This window comes from Chiloscyllium punctatum, chromosome 2 (assembly GCF_047496795.1).
Source record: "Chiloscyllium punctatum isolate Juve2018m chromosome 2, sChiPun1.3, whole genome shotgun sequence".
Classification (NCBI taxonomy): domain Eukaryota; kingdom Metazoa; phylum Chordata; class Chondrichthyes; order Orectolobiformes; family Hemiscylliidae; genus Chiloscyllium; species Chiloscyllium punctatum.
In genome coordinates, this window is record NC_092740.1 from 56,289,829 (window position 1) to 56,310,803 (window position 20,975).

Genomic DNA, 20,975 nt, shown 5'->3' on the forward strand with positions numbered 1-20,975 from the left:
CCAGAATAACCACTGTTTAGAATGTGCAGCCTGCACCACTATTCAATCAGGTCTTGATCTACCTGTGATATAACCCCACTTATCTGCTCTTGGTGCCTTTTGTTAAAAGAATCTCTCAACTGCAGCATGGTGGCTCAATGGTTAGCACTGTTACCTCACAGTGCCAGGGACCCAGCTTCAATTTTACCCTTGGGTGACCATCTATGTGGAGTTTGCACATTTGCCCGGTGTCAGTGTGGATTTCCTCCCACAGTCCAAAGACGTGCAGGTTAGCTAGATTGGCCAAGCTAAATTGTCCATAGTGTCTAGAGATGTGCAGGCTCAGTGGATTAGCTATGGGAAATGCAGGGATATTGTTGATGTTGGATTTGGTTGGGATGCTCTTCGGAGGGCTGGTGTAGACTTGATGGGCTGACTGGCCTGCTTCCATACTGTAGGGATTCTATGATTCTAATTGCAGATTTAAAATTAATGATTGAATGAACATCACTTCTCCTTTGCAGAAGATAATTCCAAACTTCTAACATCCTTTTCTGTGCCAAAGTATATCTACATTTCACTCCTAAGGATGTCTGGTTGTGAGGTTTAGACTGTGATCCCCACCTTAAACACTCCCACCAAAAGGAATACTTCAAAAGCAAACTATTGCAGATGCTGGAAATTTTAATAAAAACGTTGGAAGTATTCATCAGGTCAGGTGGCATCTATAGAGAGTTAACTGATGGCATTCCCCATCCCTGATGTGGCACAAGCACATTTCACAGCTTTGAATGGCAGTGTGCTCCCTTCAAAAGCTGGTATTTAAAATGAACCTCTACATGCAGATAAATGTGGAATCATCACTGATTTTGTATTCTCATACGCTGGGTGTAAGGGCCTCTAGTCCTCACTACCTACCCTTCCACACACGTCTATGCCCTATGCATGCCACCTCATGCTGAATCTTCCAACCATTCTAGCTTCTCATGCCCCATGCATGCTAAGCAATGCTCCTCCACTCACCTCCAATTCCTGTAATACTCCAAATCAGTACTTTCATACCCATTGATCTACTATATTGAGACAGTGAATCTTATTATTACAATAGGATACAGACGCAAGAAGCTTTTTAGAAAGACTTTTTTAAAAAGCTATTTATTCATAACTTTTCACAATGCTAAATAGTCCTTTCAGCACAGGGAAATAAAAGCACTAATCATCCAGACCTTTGAAAGTTCCAGGCACTTGAAATCTCTTAACTTCTGTAAATAAAAATAATGCAATTGATAGAAGAGATCAGAGCCAAAGCTGTCAATGAAGACTATAAGACCATAAGAGAGAGGTACAGAAGAAGGCAATTCAGCCCCTCGAGCGTGTTCCAAATTCAGTCTGCTTCTCTGCCCTTTCCCCACCACCTTTGATTCAGCTACTAAGCAAAAATCTATCTATCCTCCCTTAAATGTACAGAAGGACTCTGCTCCCATAGCTCTTGGAGTAAGAAGTTTCAAAGACTCACAATCCTCAGAGAAGAAATTCCTCCTCATCTTGGTCTTAAATTAGCACCCCTTAATTCTGAGACTCTACTCTCTGGTCCAAGATCCACCCATGATGGGAAACACCCTCTCAGCATTTATCCTCAGGGTTCAGTAATTTCAGCACTCAAGTAGATCGCTGGGCTCTCAGGCAAGATTTATTGTGTATTTTCGGAGCATAGCTTGGCATCGCAAACTTGAAGAGCCATTAGGGAAATAAGTAGTAGGTATAGCCTGGTATGGGGACATGTCAGCCATTGGAAGAGTGGGTAGATCGGTATAGCCTGGCATGGGGCATATGGTTCATTGGGAGAATGGGTGGAAGTTGTGCAAGGCATTGGAGGATGGGTAAGTGAGCATAACGTGCTGTGGGAAATTAAGGATCGTAGGGATCTATGGAGTTGGAAACCCAAATTTAGAACCCACCTGCCATTTTAAAGGGTTCATGGTTCAACAAAAGTCCACACCATTCACTCTGTTTTCTCCACAGATGTTGCCTGACTGTTCACTAGAAATAGTTCCTATCTATCCCATTTTTCCCCTTAATATCATGAAAATTTGGATCAATCACTTCTCCTTCAAAGTTCCTGGCAATAAAACACAAGGTTGTGTAACCCCCCAACAAAATGGCCCAGACACAGTATGATAAATCCGCCACCCTGACTCTCCCCTGTCAATTCTATGAAGGGGAGGATGTTGAGAACAGTGGGAGATGGGAATAATATCACTCTGTTTGGGGTGAGGAGTATGTGTGGCAGGGTTGAGTTGAGAAATGGGGCTCTGGTTAGCGAGTGATTATTAGGGGTCTGGGGGAGAAAGGTAGTTGGTTGATCAGTGGTGAATTGGAAGGGGGAGGTCAGTTTAACAGTTTCCCAGAAATTAGAGAAGATTTTAAATCCTCAAACCTTTCCTGGGTATTTATGAAGTTCAAGTCAGTCAGCACCCTTTGAATTTTCTGATTTAATGGACTCTTTCAGAGGGTTCCAGGTGGAGGGGGTTCCAGGCCCATCCACAAATTCAGCTTCCGGGCCCATTCCCATGGAGTCAGCGGGATTACGGATTCCACGTGTTTCTTTGCACAACTTCAGGCTATGCTTATCCATCAGCTGTCCAGGAGAAAATGAGGACTGCAGATGCTGGAGATCAAAGTCAAAAGGTGTGGTGCTGGAAAAGCACAGCCGGTCAGGCAGCATCTGAGGACCAATCCTGATGAAGAGCTTCTGCTCAAAACGTCGATTCTCCTGCTCTTGGGATGCTGCCTGACAGGCTGTACTTTTTGACTCAATCTGCTGTCTAACCATTAGCATTATATAGCCCATTTTGGTGGGAGGTCGCAGTGCTAACGTGTCTCACCACTTAAATGTCCTAACATACATCTCAATTATACATAACAATGAAGGAGTGTTCATCAGCATAATTTAGGTAAGAAGGATGTTGAGATTCTATCATATGTTACTGATTATGATTTATTTGTCCTGAATTGATAATACCAATCTTAAAAGTTTAATCTTTACATATTTATATATTTAAATAGCTTTGTAAACATCATAACACTTGTTAATCAATAATCTCACTTTGAATATTGCATAATAATGAAAAATGAGCAACAATATAACCATTACCATTCAAACAAAATTGAGCAGAAGTGTATTCAGGAAAGATAAAGGAATCATATCTGTCTTCCGCTGCTTAATGTGAATAATTGGTCATGTTTAAACCAATTGCAGTAGTATAAGCTTAATCTTTTTTTGGAGAGGTTCAGTAACAGAGTGTGATGTACTTTTTGGCAAAAATAAGTATGATGATACCTTGTTGAGCTCTTGCAACACTGAAGTTTGCATTCTGCAGTAACTTAGCAATAACTGATTCAATATCTTCACCAACATATCCAGCTTGTGTTAGACAAGTACAGTCACAGATAGCAAATGGTACATCCAAGCACTTGGCTAAAGTCTGAGCCAACAATGTTTTCCCTATGAAAACACAACAAAAGATTGGACAGTGAAATAAAACTATCAATAAATAAGAACATTTCACAAATATGAAAATCTCTTTGGAGATGCAGCTGATTAGAATGTCTTGTGATCTCTTCCCACAATCTTCTTATAAAGAGTGCAGAATTCCTTTCTCATTCCCACTGCTTAACCAAGACCTCCAGTGTAACATCAGGCAAGCTTGGCACATACACCTGACCATCATCTGCCAATGTTACAACTTTTAAACATGATTTATGCCTAAAGCTCCACTTGAAACTACAATGCTCCCCACCCACATATTTAATAAGTATGAGCTTTCTTTAAATACTTCAATCCATTCCCCATATCAAGCTTCCCCCTGCTGTGTGCAGCATACTGACTGCCATAATGCTAGTTATATGAAACAATCATTAGATTTTGCTGAAGCCTCTGGCCATAGTCTGAAAATACCTGATTTTGGAAGCAAGCAATCTCAAGCCTGGTTAATGTTTTCGGATGGTAGACTAATTGGTTTATGATAAGGCTCTTGATTTTATTTAATGAATGATTTTACTGTCACATGTATCTTACAGTGAGAGAAACAGTAAAATACACAGAAAAGCTTTCCTACTGTTGCCATGATCCAGCACCATTTTGAATAGTTTTAAGATTAAGAAAACCATAGAAAGATATAGCACAAAGAGTGCAACCGTTCTCAGGCAGCTCATCATCAAAGATGCTTGTGCCAGCATCCCTCCTCCACTGCCTCACTGCCATCTACACTAGACCCAAATAATATTGAAGCCACTACTCTTCAGGTACTATCTTTCACTGCTGGCCTGATTTTCCTCCACCACTGCCTTGCTGGCCCCTGCACCCGGCCCACCAATGTCAGAGTTGCATCTTGAGCCACTGGGTCAATCTCATTAATATCGCTGTGATATCCTTCCATCAACGCCAGTATCAGACTCAACAGCAATGAAGTTACCAATCCTCAGGCGTCATCTTTCACTGCTGGCCTACCTCACTGATGTCGCCTCTGCCAATGTAGCAGCCGTCGATTCCAGTGCCAGGTCCCGTGCTCACCTGATTGTAGCACTGTGAAAATTAAATGTCTCCACATACCATTCTAACAAAGGTATGAATGATTTATTTCAATTAGGTTACTGCCTTAGATAAACAGACGACAAAGGAGTTTAATAGGAGCATAATAATATATTTGTGACTAATATTGTGAGTAAATGTCGACCTACTGTGACATTGCAAAGAAATGAAAGTGGTAAGATTTAATTTCAATCCTGATGTGAAACTGGAAATGACATTTTGCCTTGGATTATTCTTTCCAATATTTAATTTTGAAATTGTAAATTCAGATTCCATTCTTTGAGCATGTAGATAATCTGACATTTCTGGGAATGCTGCACTATGTTTTAGATGAAATGTTAAAAAGTGGTCCATCAATAAATTCCAATGATTTGGATTTTTATGAAAAATCCTCACAATACCATTCAAAATACAACAGGAAGTGAATACAATATGCTTCCCTCAACTATACCATCAATTCTCGGTTCTGATCTGGGATGTTACCAGGTTCAAAGTGATTGCTTTGCTTACACTCCAAAGTAAGTAACTGGATGTGAAACGTTTCCATTGCTATGAATGTGATGACACCCATACAAATGCAACTTTTCAAGGTACATGCCAGATTGATTTTTATTCAAGCTTGATATTAACCTACATTTAGAGGCAAATATCTTTATGCTATGTTGAGCCCATTGAAACAAAAGATGACATTCAACTGATAGCATAATTAGAAATGTATTTCTGAAACGATTGAAACTCCATCATACCTGAGCCAGTGGGACCAAGCAGTATGATATTACTTTTGTCTAGATGAACAGAGTCATGACCAGAGTCAAAATTCTTGTGGAAACCTTTCCTTGATAGTGAATGTTGCGATAAATAAGGTGAGGGTGAAATCAATCCTGTTAATTGAAGCAGTTCTGTTGGAAAGATATAGATGAGTACTTGTATATAAAAAAAATTCATAGCAATACTTTTCATGTTGCTTTGATATTCTAGCAAAAAAATCCTCAATCTAGCAATGAATCTATAAATGAAGTATAAGATGGAATTATAAATTGAATTTTTGTTGTGTATGGTGAGATGCTCAATTGCATAATCTATAGAAACAAGCACTGAAAATGTAGTATTAACACATGCACATTCATTGGTTTGTAGGCATTAAACTGATTCAACTTGCTAGTCCCTGTTATCACAGTGTGTATTCACTGCTACTTGTACTGCAGATTGAAGCTACATATCTGCAAGGCACTCAATATCACAAGTGACGTGCTATGTAAGTGCATAACCAGGAAGCATGTTGCAGCTGAAATAAGTGATGGAGAGTCCTTTGTGACCAGATTCTGTGGAGTAATGATCTGAAGAATGGCACAACATGCAACAGGACAGGCACTGTTTTCTTACACTGTGCTTGAGACTTTGGTACAGGTCATAGAGATGACGAGAGACATTCTGCATTTGCAGGTGGACAGAAAGTATTTGAGGCATGTGGCCAATTGGCAATGGGAGCAAGTAGCAAAGCAGTATAGTTCTTAGAATATGAACATGACAATTTTTTAAAAATCTGGTATTTGTTGCAAAAGAGAGTTCAAAACTCAAATGGGATATCTTAGCAGCTGTACCACTAACCTCATCATCCAAACAAGTCACTTAACCTTGTCACTCACCCAACAATAATCTCTATCAATAAAGATTCGTTCCCAATATTTCTATGTTCTGATGTACCAGTCATACACTCAGCAATCCTCATACTCTTGATTCACGGCTCACACATACTGACAGTTGTTCAATCAGATCAACTAAACATGATGCAGGTGACTCACTGCCACATTACGGGCTGAATTTTCTGTTTTTTTCAGATAAATTCAAGCTGTTTCATGTTTAGTAGAGTGACTCTTGCTGTGAGGTTGAGTGAGTTTTCTTACCGAATCTTACAAAATTTGCCCCATAAATTTACTGTTGTCAGCTGCATGGTGAGTGTCATGTCTGATTTCCACCCCATCTTACCACATGCTGTTTCCAGAACAATGCACCGCACACTGGACCTAGAACTGAATGGGAACCCTGGCAAAGGTGTCATCTTTAAAAACCCATTGCGCACCTGGAAATGCCCAGGAAAGGACATACACAGTCAATGGTAGTGCCCTGCAGAGTGTTGCCGAACAAAGACACCTGGGGGTTCAGGTGCACACTTCCTTGAAAGTGGAGTCACAGGTTGACAGGGAAATACCCTGGCAATCCAGAGGTGCCCTGCAGGGTTTTTGGCATTTGCCCTGGACATGGCAGATATGGGGAAATCAACAACCTATTTTGTGAACTGGAGCTCCTGCTGGATGGGGAAGTGCACTGGGGAACTTCCTCTTCCTCCAAAACCAACATGGCCAGCCTGGTTCAAGTTTGCCACCTGGGTAAAGCAGTCTGAACCAACTGAAAGAAAGCCCAGCAATTTAGGAAATATGTTAATAGCCTTCTCCATACTGCCAGCAGAAGTGCTTCCTACTGTCCAATACCACACACTCACTCTATCTCTGCTACTGTACCCACCTCCCACCCGGGTCAATACTCTACCACTCTTGTTATTGCCTGCAACATCTTCCCCACTCGTCCTCACCCACACTAATCCCTGGCACCACTAATCCTGGAATCCCTCTGCACTGACTAATCACTCACATCTCTCCTCCGTGGGTGGCACGGTGGCACAGTGGTTAGCACTGCTGCCTCACAGCGCCAGAGACCCGGGTTCAATTCCCGCCTCAGGCGACTGACTGTGTGGAGTTTGCACATTCTCCCCGTGTGCACGTGGGTTTCCTCCGGGTGCTCCGGTTTCCTCCCACAGTCCAAAGATGTGCAGGTTAGGTGAATTGGCCACACTAAATTGCCAGTAGTGTTAGGTGCAGGGATAAGTGTAGGGGAATGGGTCTGGGTGGGTTGCGCTTCGGCGGGTCGGTGTGGACTTGCTGGGCCGAAGGGCCTGTTTCCACACTGTAAGTAATCTAATCTAATCCTCCACAAACATTAAGAGCTGTGCCATCTACTTGCATCTTCCTCTCTTTCATTCCATGTGTAAATCAGCCCACCATCAGCCTGAAAACGTAAAGACGGATTCTGAATTGACAGTCCTTTGGTTCCTCATCTCATAACTGAAAACAATCCTGACCATCCTCAGCAGGAACTGGACTAGTATTGGAAACTGCCCTTGACTTACTGCTCCAAAGCCCCTGAGTGAAGGCTATACCGTTGACTTGACTGAGGCCTGCAGAAAACTATGACTTTACTTTAGATAAACGTGAGGTGTTGCAGTTAGGCAAGGCAAACCAGGAAAGGACATACACAGTCAACGCCCTGCAGAGTGTTGCCGAACAAAGACACCTGGGGGTTCAGGTGCACACTTCCTTGAAAGTGGAGTCACAGGTTGACAGGGTAGTGAAGAAGGCATTTGGCATGTTTGCCTTCATCAGTCAGAACAATGAGTAGTAGTTCAGATGTCATGTTGCTGGTGAACAAGACATTGGTGAGGCCACTTTTAGAATACTATGTACAATTCTCATCGCTCTTCTATAAGAAGGACTTCAGAGGGTACAGAAAATAGTTACAAGAATGATGCCAGGACTGAAGGGTTTGAGTTATAGTGACATGCTGAATAGGCTGGGGCTTTTTTCCCCAATAAGATTCCACCCTATACTCTATCTTGCAGGGCACTTGTTGATGTAGGAAATTCCAAAACGGGAGCAGCAGCTTAACATAACATCTGTTATGATCTGTCTGTTTGCGTGATGGAATGTTGCACAATACTGTTTTGAGACCTTATATGGCTGTGTAGTGCATAAAAAAAAGATGGGACCCAATTTAACCCCAATGCAGTAGAAGCAGCATCCACTTTTATAGTGATCAGGAACAAGTCATTTTCTTTCCTTTCCTTTCATGGAACCTTTACTGTCACCCTGGACTAATTAGTTAATACATTCTCAAAATTAAATCTGAGTCATGCTTTTCTGATATAACTACAAAGCTTTTTCATTTAAATGTCTCAAACAAAGCTGATTAAAAGTTTGTTGATTTTTCCGAGGCCAATTATTAATTTTACTATATTAAAGATCAAAAACCCCAAATGAAACTTACCTTTAGGCGAGCTGGTGTATCTATTACCATACACATCAGTGTGCTGTGTGATTTCAGATGGAATGTTGTTGTTAAGTCGTTTGTAGTGATTGTAGACAGCCACTGACAGAACTTTCTTAGCTTCATGTTGACCAACAACATATTGATCCAAAAATCTATGGATCTGAAACCGAAGATATTTAACAAATTTATACAGCTGTCAAATACCAGGCCATTAAACTGGAAGCCGGATGCAAATGCTGCTATGGAAGTAAAATTCTGTGGATGCTGGAAATGTGAAACCAGCACCGAGAATGCTGGAGAAACTCAGCAGGTCTGGCAACATCTGTGGAAAGAGAAACAATGTTAACGTTTTGAGTCAGGCATAACCCTTCTTCAGAAACCCCTTTGAACAAAACTAGAAATATCAGAAACATAGAGAGAGATCAATCAAAATTTAACGGCTGCAAGATAAGTAATGTATTTACTCCGTTTCACACTTTAGTGATTGGAACTAGGTGGATTTTATTGACCATGAGATCCTTGTTTGGGGTTGTTAACCTGGACCAAACAGGGAGCCCCGGCTGAAAGACATTAACAGGGGATTCAAAGAGTCTCCTGACTTCAAGGACAGACTCCGAGCAGGCTGGGCACAGCCAGTGTACTGTGCACATCTAAGTAAAGGGTGATATGGTGACAGGACACCAGCTTCTGCATAGTTATTTCATACCCAAATCAGCCAGTCAAAATAACTCGCTGTCAATCTGCCAAATGGAGAAGCTTGTGGAAGGCTCCAGACAGGAACTGCTCTTGAAAAACAGTGGGATTAGTGAACAGAATGTCTTTTTTTTCATGATAATTAACACATACATAACATAGATGGGACAGAAATGGATAGAATTGTCATATTGCCTCCCTCAATCATCACCAGCTGGCTACCCACTTTGGACTAGCATAAACACCAGGAGTTAGCAGACATACTCCAATGAACTAAAGTTCAAATGGAACAACACATAAAATAAAACTATGCTGCTTACTTCCTTTGGTGTCGGCAGATTCATTTGACATTCACTTTTATCAGTTGTGTACAACAATTCCACATCTTTGTAGCTGTTTGCAGGAGATTTCTTTGATTTCACCATCAAAAAAAAGTGTTGGCAGTTTTTGCATTTTACAAACGGTGTGGAATCTAGAAGAAGACAAAAACACTTCAATATACAGTATGGCATGGTCTGGATTTCAGCTTTGGTAAAGTTATACCATTCAATGCTATCCCTTGGAGGAAGGTGCTAAAAAGGATTTAGCAATCTATGTGGCATGGATTTCCACTTTTCCAATATCAGACTGAATGTAGTGCCAAGTCAAGGGCATCTCTTGGCACTGAGTATCAATGATCTTATTAACTAGGCCAAGCATCTAATCATAGTGAAGTATTCCCACAGGTGGAATATCAGGAAGTGAAGCAAGCTTTTTTATACTTGTAGTTATGCATGTGAACATTTAAAAAAAGCAAAAACATGTAAATTTTGTTTTCATAATAGAGAAATTAAACATTTCACAAGTATAAAAGAGTGTATTTAAGGATCAGTGAGACTGTTCAATGGTAATTATGAACTTAGTGTGGCAGGTATTTCTCAGTCACAACACATGTAATGGAATATTACATTGTCAAGGGTTTTTAATAGCATGAGTACAGATGTACATGTAGAAGTTCTTGTCAGTTCATTGATTCCTACTTGATTGCTTACAAGGGAGCTTTCAACAGTGCACACTGTAGCGAAATATAGAATAACCAAAGATTTCTGGATTCCTGCATTGATCCGTGCATGCATGGATTCCATTTTTGCTGCAGATTTAGACAGGAAATGACACTGAATGCTAACAGTTTCACTGTCATTATCATTCCAAGATTTAGGTCATTGCAAAATGCAGAACATTGTGCTTATGGAAAGAATAGTTGTAAATCTGAGGGTTGGGAACAGCAAAGAGCCAGTAAAATGTTAATAAAAAGAGTAAAGTAGCCAGGAATACAAAATAAGAGTGTAAGAGCTTTTACAAATATAAAAGTTAAGTTGCCATGGTCTTACTGACCATAGGACTGCTCTCTCATTGGAGAAAGATAACTAGTTTAACCCAAGGGAGAGGTTGAGAAGGAGAATTTTTCATGGTAACATCAGCCAGTTTGGGAATTGAACCTGCACTGTTGGTGTCACACTGCATCATAAACCAACTATCCAGCCAACTGAGCATTTCCTTAAGCTTAAACACACGAAGTTCTGGAACTCTCCAACAAACTTCGAGGCACCCTAATTCACTATCCTCGGTCACATAACAATCTAAATAAATAAAACTTGCACTAAAGCCAGACTTCAAAATTTTAATTTTTAAAAAAATAAGTAATCATAGCTACAGAAATGCTTACTGGTTAATTGTTGCGTTTATACACATAGAAAATTCACTGGTTACAAATTCAAAAACCAGAAACCCCAATCACAACAAATAAGATGAAAAAAACTCTACATGCAAATCCAACAATTTACATCACTGTACTAAATTAACAACGTACAATTTCACAAATATTTGTGGCAGGTCAGAAGACTGGTCGGAGTGTAAAAAGCAATAAAGATTTGGAGAAAATTAGGGTATGATACAAAGCTAGAAATAAAAAACAGGTATCAGCAGTCTCAATAGATGTGTTATAAATCTTTTGTAGCTTGACTTTACATCTGAGAGTTTGAGTTCAAGATAGGATGGTTGAATAGAAGACAAAGTCAAGAACTGTCATCAAATTTAAGCTTCTGTAAAACTATTGAATTAAATACAACTGTATATGGTTATCTGAGAGGTACCAGATTCACAGCTTCTTGTTAGATTTTTCAGAGATGATTATCCACAAATGCTATGCTTTCACTCAAGTTCAAAGCTAATTTTTTTGTCAATCTCCCACCTTCAATGTATCTACCTATCTGACTCACTTCATTCACACTGTGCTATTTATCTCAGCTGTCTGGATGGCTGGTTTGCAATGCAGAGTAACCTGGCATAAAATTCACAAAGAGGGGGAAAACAACAACAATGAATCCTCTGTAGAATGTGGTGAGAATGGGGGTGGGAGGTGGGTTTTCCCAAAACTACGCAGAAAGTAGAGACTCTGCTGGGCTTTCTTGGCTATGGACCTGGTGTTGAGGGAGCAGGTGAGATTCTCCGCCAGGTGGACACTAAGACATTCGGTGCTCTTAACAATCTCCACGGGGGAGTCGTCAATGTCCAGTGAAGAGCGGTCACTCCATGCCCCCCTGAAGTCAACATCTCTTTCATCTTGTCCACGTTCAGAGACAGGTTGTTTGCTCTGCATCAGTCCGTTAGCCACTGCACCTCCTCTCTGTATGCTGACTTGTCTTTCCTGCTAATGAGACCAACTACAGTCATATCATCAGTGAACTTATATAATCCAAGCTGTGCATTGCTGCACAGTCATGTGTCAGCAGGGTGAACAGCAGTGGTCTGAGCACATAGCCCTGGGGGACCTCTGTGCTGTGTGATGATTTGAAGATGCTGTTCCCGATTTGGACTGACTGAGGTCTCCCAGTCAGGAAGTCCAGGATCCAGTTAGAAAGGGAAGTATTTAAGCCCAGCAGAATCAGCTTTCCAATCAAGTGTTGAGGGATGATAGTGTTGAATGCAGAACTGAAGGCTATGAACAGTAATCTGATGTATGCATGTATTGAATGAGCCGACAGGGGAATTGGTGGAGGCTGGTACAATTACAGCATGTAAAAAGGCATCTGGATGGGTATATGATTAGGAAGAGTTGAGGGATATGGGCCATGTGTTGGCAAATGGGACTAGATTAGGTTAGGATATTTGGTCGGCATGGACGAGTTGTACTGAAGAGTCTGTTTCTATGCTGTATATCTCTATGGCTCTGTGACTCTATGGCCTGCTTTCTGTGGCTGAGGAAATCCTCCCATAGACATTGTGGCTCCAGATCCTCCAGAGGAACCTTCATTGCCTAAGCGTATATCAAGAACAACGCCAGGAAATTTGCATTACACTCATCAACTTAATTAACGCCTCGCACTCTGGAATGTGAGATTCTGTGGATTGTGCTCTAAAGTTTTGAATGTCCAAGAAACTTCTTCATAATCCTGCAACTACTTCCTGATTCCTACTTCTTGCATGGAAAATCTGAAACAGAACACCTTCAAAATCCAGACTTGTGACAAACAAGACTGATAGTCCCCAGAGTATTTAAAATCTACATGACAGTGGCTTTTTACCTCATCAAAGTCTGACTGACCTCTCATGTGAGCATTAACTACCTCCTAGATTTAACTTTGGTTACCTTCATGCCAAGATAAACTGACCATCACAGAGACACATGATCTACAGTTCACAGATAATTGCAGTACCTTTGCCCACTGAGCTCCAGGTTTATGAGCCACTTCTGATCTCTTCAATTCTGCACTTAAGAAACAAGCCTGTTCCTCAACATTGCACAACAAAATTCATAGCAGCCCACTTCTGATCAGTATTCCACCTCTCATACATATTGAAGAAAAATGTCTGGAATAAGCTGCTTACGTAAGAGTCATAGAGCTACAGAATAGTAGTGCATGGAAACAAATCCTTTGGTCTAACTCGTCCATGCCAACCTGATATCCTAAATTAATCTAGTCTCAATTGCCAGCATTTGGCCTATCTCTCTTTAAACCCTCCTGATTCATATACCCATTCAAATGACTTTTAAATGCTGTAATTGTACCAGCCTCCTCCACCTCTTCTGGCAGCTCATTCCATACACACACTGCCCTTTGCAGGAAAAAGTTGCCCCTTTGGTCCCTTTTAAATCTTTATCCTCTTACCTTAAACCTATACCCTCCAGCTTTGGACTCCCCTATCCTGGGACAAAGACCTTGACTATTTACATATCCATGTCCCTCATGATTTTATAAACCTCTATAAGGTCACACCTCAGTCTCCGATGCTCCAGGAAGATTGATCCTAGCCTATTCAGCCTCTGCTTATAACTCAAATTCTCCGCCCTCAGCTACATTCCTTTAAATCTTTTCTGAACTCTTTCAACTTTATCATACATACCTACTTCCTACACATTGTCAATACATCTCTCTCGGAGCCACCATTGACAAGAAGATTCAACTTGTAAGCCAGCTACAGCAATGAATACATGACAACAAAGACTTCCACAAGTTAATATAAGTCCTTGAGTACATAGCAGTTGTCATTTCCACATTTCTTTACAGAGTTGTTTATTTAAAATAATGATGAAAAAGGTTAGACCAGATCTAAAAGTTGAAGTTCCAAACTGGAGAAAGGCCAATTTTGACGGTATTAGGCAAGAACTTTCAAAAGCTGATGGAGGCAGATGTTCGCGGGTAAAGGGTTGGCTGGAAAATGGGAAGCCTTCAGAAATGAGATAACGAGAATCCAGAGAAAGTATATTCCTGTTGGGGAGAAAGGAAAGGCTGATAGGTATCGGGAATGCTGGATGACTAAAGAAATTGGCAGTTTGGTTAAGAAAGAGAAGGAAGCACGGTGCTGGGTATTCGACTTTTTGTTATTTACATAAATGATTTGGATGAGAGCATAAGAGGTACAGTTAGTAAGTTTGCAGATGACATCAAAATTGGAGGTGTAGTGGACAGCGAAGAGGGTTACCTCAGATTATAATAGGATCTGGACCAGATGGGCCAATGGGCTGAGAAGTGGCAGATGGAGTTTAATTCAGATAAATGTGAGGTGCAGCATTTTGGGAAAGCAAATCTTAGCAGGACTTATACACTTAATGATAAGGTCCGAGGGAGTGTTGCTGAACAAAGAGACCTTGGAGTGCAGGTTCATAGCTCCTTGAAAGTGGAGTCACAGGTAGATAGGATAGTGATGAAGGCATTTGGTATGCTTTCCTTTATTGGTCAGAGTATTGAGTACAGGAGTTGGGAGGTCATGTTGCAGCTGTACAGGGCATTGGTTAGGCCACAAATGGAATATCGCATGCAATTCTGGTCTCCTTCCTATTGGAAAGATGTTGTGAAACTTGCAAGGGTTCAGAAATGATTTACAAGGATGTTGCCAGGGTTGGAGGATTTGAGCTATGGGGAGAGGCTGAACAGGCTGGGGCTGTTTTCCCTGGAGCGTCAGAGGCTGAGGGGTGACCTTATAGAGGTTTACAGAATTATAAGGGGCATGGATAGGGTAAATAGGCAAAGTTTTTTTCCCTTGGGTCGGGGTGTCCAGGACTAGAGGGCATAGGTTTGGTGTGAGAGGGAAAAGATATAAAAGAGACCTATGGGGCAACTTTTTCACACAGAGGGTGGAACGTGAATGGAATGAGCTGCCAGAGGAAGTGGTGGAGGCTGGTACAATTGAAACATTTAAGAGGCATTTGGATGGGTATATGAATAGGAAGGGTTTGGAGGGATATGGGCTGGGTGCTGGCAGGTGGGACTAGATTGGGTTGGGATATTTGGTCGGTATGGATGGGATGGACCGAAGGGTCTGTTTCCGTGCTGTACATTTCTATGACTCTGTAAAAGTGCAAGAGAAATTCTATTAGGAAATTGCTAGGTTTGTATGTTGGCTATATATCCCAATGATTGGTTGTTCAAATCAAACAACATATGACTATTAAGAAAATTAAAGGAACAGTACACGCCATATTCAACCAAACCATGCTTGCATAACCCAAAACAAAACAATCACTGTTGGATGTGATTCTGCACTCGGACAGTGTTTGCTGAATAATTCTGATGGTTAAGACAATCAATGATGCTCATAATGTGGCTTAATTATGCTTGCTAGAAGTGAAAATCATTCATACACAATATTTTCAAGCCTTGTGCCTTTTCTAAATTACAGACGAGCATGGAGAAACTGTTGTTCTTCGCTTTCTCCATGGCAATACCGTAGCCAATTAACTGACACACTTTTCTCCTGTATTAAAATAGTTTGCGTTTTTGAAATTTCTTATTCTCACATTTGGCTTGATGAGTGCATGCCTAAACTGTTTAGCAACATAATTGTACCTACATTCCTACCAATTCATATAATGTGAGTTGTTATGATGTCTTTCATGCATGCAATAAGCTTTGCCTAAGTTAAATGAAACTTTAATTTTGAAATGTTATTGAGCATTTTTTTATTTTGAATTTTCAATTTATATTTTTGTAACTTTCTTATCTGATTTGTGCTGTTATAATTTTTGAATAAAAAGAAAAAGAAAACTTGCATTTCTTTTGTCTTCCTTCTATTCTGTCAGCGGTTATTTCACTGTTTATCCCCAGTATTTTCTTGTCTATTCACTTAAATTAATCTGCAGATAGGTTGTTTTTAATTCCTTTAGAGATTAATTAAAATTAATACACAGAAGAAAATATTGAAATTAACATAAAGAACTATGGATGCTGGAAATTTGAAACAAAAGTTGAGAGTGCTGGTGAAACTCAGCAGGTCTGACAGCATCTTTTTTGTAGAATCATAGAATTCCTGCAGTTTGTAAGTACGGTATTCGACCCATTGAGTCCAAACTAATCCTCTGAAGGCCAACCCACCTAGACCCATTTCAGTACCTTAACTCTGTAACCCTGCATTTACCATGGTTAATCCACCTAAGCTGCATAGCTTGGACACTATGGGCAATTTAGCAGGGCCAATGCACATAACCCGCTCATCTTTAGATTGTGGGAGGAAAGTAGGGCATCCTGAGGAAACCCAAGCAGACCCAGGGAGAATATGCAAACTCCACACAGAGTATCACCCGAGGATGGTGCTGTGAGGAGCGGTACTAACCACTGAGCCACAGAGAGAAAAACAAAGTTAACATTTAAAGTCCAGTGAGTTTTCATCAAAACTAAAAAGTTGGATCAGAAAGTATTGAAATGTCTTTCTCTCAGTCTTCCACTTTTTTTCTATCAGAACTCTCACATGCTCCACTTTTGCCAAATGCTTCTCTCCATTTTGTTTCCAAGATTTCATATCTCTCCCTTCTTCCTTCTCCTTCCATTTTTCTCTCTCTCTGCCACATGTTCCTGCTACATGCTCCACCAATGCTTTGCACCTTTCTTTTAAGAAGGGCGAGGACACGGTTGCTGTTATAATTGGTCATAATATGTCCTAGGGCTAGGAAAAGAGCAGCAAGGGCTGAATGAGAGAAGCAGAGGGACTGAACAAAGAGACTTGCAGAAGGGTCAGAGACGATAGGTCTCAGCCTGGACAGAATGTATTAGCTAACTTACTCATGGTAAGAATGCACAAAAAGCAATGTAATAAATGGCGGATCATGTTTTTTAAGACATTGATTAAAAGGATAAATACTGACAAAGACAATGAAAGAATTCTTCTTTTTTTCAAATAATTCCATGAGATATTTTATCAAGATCCTATGCAATATTAGGAATAATAGATGGTGTGTGGTGCACGTCCAACATGCAATGAACATGCGTATGCCACCCAATATATAGAATACTTATCTGCAAAAATTACTTTTATTTTTACAAGATCTTACACAATGTTTGGAGTTAGCAGGGTTGATTGGCAATAGTGACAGCACAGCAGAGCTAACAGTACAAACTACTTTTCCTAGACTTACACGTGATGGCCTCCATGAGCATACTTTGACTTCCACATTTTGGACAGCATAACTTCTCATTTCTTTTCCCAAAAGACTTTTTTATCTGTTGATATGTTACCTTCATTCCATTTTTATGAGTATCCTGTTAAAATGAATTGAAAACACAAAGTAACTCTGATTTTACCTCAGAATATGAATCAGGTGAGCACAGAGTAAGGCAGCTGGGTGGCACACATAATTTTACATCCAGGGTCTCACTTCTCTTTGTTTGATGATCTGCCCTCAGGTTCATGTTGGAACTTGAATGATCTCCCCCCACTTTATATTAAAGGGAGAGAATTTACCTCATTAACGGTGGTTGCAGCCCTGGCTTCCATTTTCTATGGGAAGAATGCTTCGTAATATTTTGGCAAAACAGATCGGCAGAAGGGTATGGTCAAAGTTAACCATGGTCATTGCCACCAGCATTATTGCAGGACCTGATGTTTCATATCCAAAAAAAGTTCAACAACATTTTCAAAGCAGCAAGGCAGGGATAAGGATATTGTTCTTTATATCACCAGCTGTCTCAACAGCACAGGATGACACTGCTTTCTGTCTCTTCTCAGTACCAGTTTGAATATTTCCTTCCCCATCATGTAATATCACACACAGTCAGAACTTCCCTTTGTATTCACCTGCTGACATTCATTTAGTTATGTTTATTCCACACATTCACAATCTACAGGAGCCCTGAATATCGCCTCCTTTCTTCACAATTGATTCAGTAATTTCACTTCTCGTTTTGTACAGAGGAGTGAGCAAGGTGAGAAGAACCCTAAGACAGGCAATCTGCATCACCAAGAGGAACTGGTGAGGTAACGACTCAGAAGTCTGGAAGGTAGAGGAAACATAGACAAGATAAGGATGAAGTTTAGCAAGGTTAGATGGAATATATTTTAAAACAAGAAACCTGAGGAGTAAGGCAGATATGCTGAAGGCATAGATGAGTATTTTGGAGTTTAGCTGTGACCACGACTTGGCTGGTAGATGGGCAGGTCTGGCAATGCAACATTACTGTTTCTTGGGTTTTCAGGTGAGATGGCAGGGGATCTCAATATTGATTATGTAATCAATTATACCAGTGAGGATGGATGAGGTCTTGGAAGAATCATCAAATTTGGCCGTTTAGTGGAAGTAAAAACACAAATTGAGCAAATACGTGCTGTTGAGTGTGTACTTTTTGCACCAAACTATCAGGGAGAGGTTTGAATATATGATGAACTTTCAGAAAAACTTAAGAATAATGATACAGTAGAGTAGGGGATTTTAACAGCTCAAGTATTAATTGAGTTACTGTGCAAGGTAAAGATAGAGTAAAATTCTTCAATTGCATCCGCGACAATTTTATTTTGGTTATATATACAAAGCCCAACAAGGGAGGGGGAATGTTCTAGAATGAGCTTGCTGAAGGGTGAACTGGGAGGAGGATTCAGAGGTGCTTCGGTGTAATTTGGACAAGTTGAGTGAGTAAGCAAATGCATAGCAGATGAAGTATAGTGTGAATAAATGTGTGCTTATCCTTTCTGGTCACAAAAACAGGAAGGCAAGTTATTTTCTGAATGGGGATAGATTGGGAAAGGGATAATGAAACCAGTGTTTCCCTGTATGTCTATTGTTGAAACTATTCTCATTCCATTTTCCTGCACTTGGCCCATAGCCTTACATAGTTTTTGAATGTTTTGTGTGTTTCTGCCTCTAACATTGCAGTGGTAAATTCCAGATTCCCACCATCGTCTGAATGAGAAAGCTTTTCCTCACATCCCTCTAAGCCTTGGGCTGCTTACTTTAAATCTGTTCACTGGCCCCTTGATGGACAGAAAAAAAATGACAACTCAAAGGGCTTATCATAAAAATACATAAAGAGTAGAACTAGGCGATAAATAGAACAACTTGAATTACAAATTGAAGTCAGGACCAAAGCAATATTTAACAAGAGGATAGTATGGTATAACGGGTTGACTATACCTCAATGCTAGAAATAGCTTGAGGAGCATGTATGTGAGGAACTGTGTCTGTGTCATTAGGTCACATGGAATTCAGGTTTGAGTCTGTAATATTTCAAAGGTTGTCTTTATTCTCAGACCTTGTATGATGTTAAGTTTAATAATGCCTACTAATATTGTTTTACAAGAGTGTAAGCCTGATCTTACAGCAGTTAATATGACAGCTAAAGAAAATGGGGATTGAGATAAAGTGATATGGACACAGAGTGGACACAACAGTTAGGATTACTGTCTGTGAGAATGTTCACTGCAAACTCTGACCATATGGTAATTTCTATATAACAGCACAGCTTAGTAGTGAAGGAAAAGGAGAGTCCTATTTTGTGGGATTTTCTAGTTGAATTGCTTAAAATTTCAGCATTAAAGAAGATAATAAAACCAGATACCCTTTATGTATCAAGATTGTACCAGCAAAAGGTAAAATATAAAATCACTGTCATACCTTTTTGTTCCATGGATTACCTTTATCACAGTCTTCATCCTTTTTGCTAAATATAGGAGTTATGGAAAATGTTCTCATTGGGCTACATGCTGGCTTATGGATCAGTTCACAAGATGTTGCTGCTATGGCTAGAAGTTTGGTAGCAGGCACTAAAACTTGGCAGGCTATGAACAACAAAAGATTGTAGCACTGAGAGCGTGTTTTCTGTTCATTTTGAGTCTAGGAGCCTCAACATTAAGTTTTTTTTTCTTTTGAAAAAAATGCCTTAAACCTTGATTTTTAACCTAGAGCAGGAATTGGATGGATAGGAGTGAAGCAGGAGGCAAATGACCCCTTCCAAAGCCTTAGACACATTGATCGTAACTTTGTATCCTCCCCTATGGAGAGTTTGGGGGCGGTGGACATTTAATTGGGCTGGTCTGTGGTGGTTGGGAACCTAATTACCTTTAAAGCACCACACCAATTAAATCCAATGCAAGAAAGCTCATGGCCAGTCTTCCCACGCAAACAACAATTAAGGCCCTTACATTTGCAATTAATGCCCACTTAAGAGCTTCAATCTGCTGCCCATCAGCAAGCAGTGGGTTGGTCATACATCTAGCATGACAAACAAAGCCAGGCGTATTTACTGCTGGGGCCCCCAGGGTGCTGGTTCTTTATTCAATGGTACTCAGTGCCTGAAAGGACAAGCAACAGGAAGGATGGGTGGAAGGACATTGCTGAAAGCCACCTTGCTGAAAGCCTCCTCCATCCTTCCCAAATACCTTTACCCTGTGACACTGTGCCAAGTTGGAGCCTTCCTTGATCAAAGCCAGTGTGGACCCAGCACCAATCCTTATGGCACTCTACTGGTCACAGGCATCCAATGTGAAAAAAAATCTCCACCACCACCCTCTGTCTTCTACCTTTGAGCCAGTTCTGTATCCAAATGGCTAGTTCTCCCTTTATTCCGTGAGATCTAACCTTGCTAATCAGTCTCCCATGAGGAACCTTGTTGAATACCTTACTGAAGTCCATATAGATCACATCTACAGCTGTGCCCTCATCAATCCTCTTTGTTACTTCTTCAAAAACCTCAATCAAGTTTGTGAAACGTGATTTCCCATGCACAAAGCCATGTTGACTATCTATAATCAGTCCTTGCCTTTCCAAATACATGTATATCCTGTCCTTCAGGATTCCCTTTAACAACTTGCCCACCACCAACATCAAGCTCGCTGGTCTATAGTTCCCTGGCTTGTCCTTACCACCTTT

General features: G+C 40.5%; 1 protein-coding gene across 1 annotated transcript in view; it reads right to left on the bottom strand.

Moving 5' to 3' along the window:
• LOC140484288 (ATP-dependent clpX-like chaperone, mitochondrial) overlaps window positions 1-19,883 on the bottom strand; it is a 52,231-nt gene extending 32,348 nt beyond the window's left edge. Inside the window, exons 1-6 of the mRNA XM_072582858.1 lie at window positions 19,722-19,883; window positions 17,253-17,376; window positions 9,685-9,836; window positions 8,669-8,831; window positions 5,317-5,469; window positions 3,320-3,484 (exon numbers count right to left, since the gene is read on the bottom strand). Of these exons, the coding sequence (XP_072438959.1) occupies window positions 3,320-3,484; window positions 5,317-5,469; window positions 8,669-8,831; window positions 9,685-9,836; window positions 17,253-17,376; window positions 19,722-19,799 (835 nt within the window). The 5' untranslated portion in view covers window positions 19,800-19,883. The remainder of the gene's footprint in view (window positions 1-3,319; window positions 3,485-5,316; window positions 5,470-8,668; window positions 8,832-9,684; window positions 9,837-17,252; window positions 17,377-19,721) is intronic.
• Window positions 19,884-20,975: the final 1,092 nt, after the last annotated feature.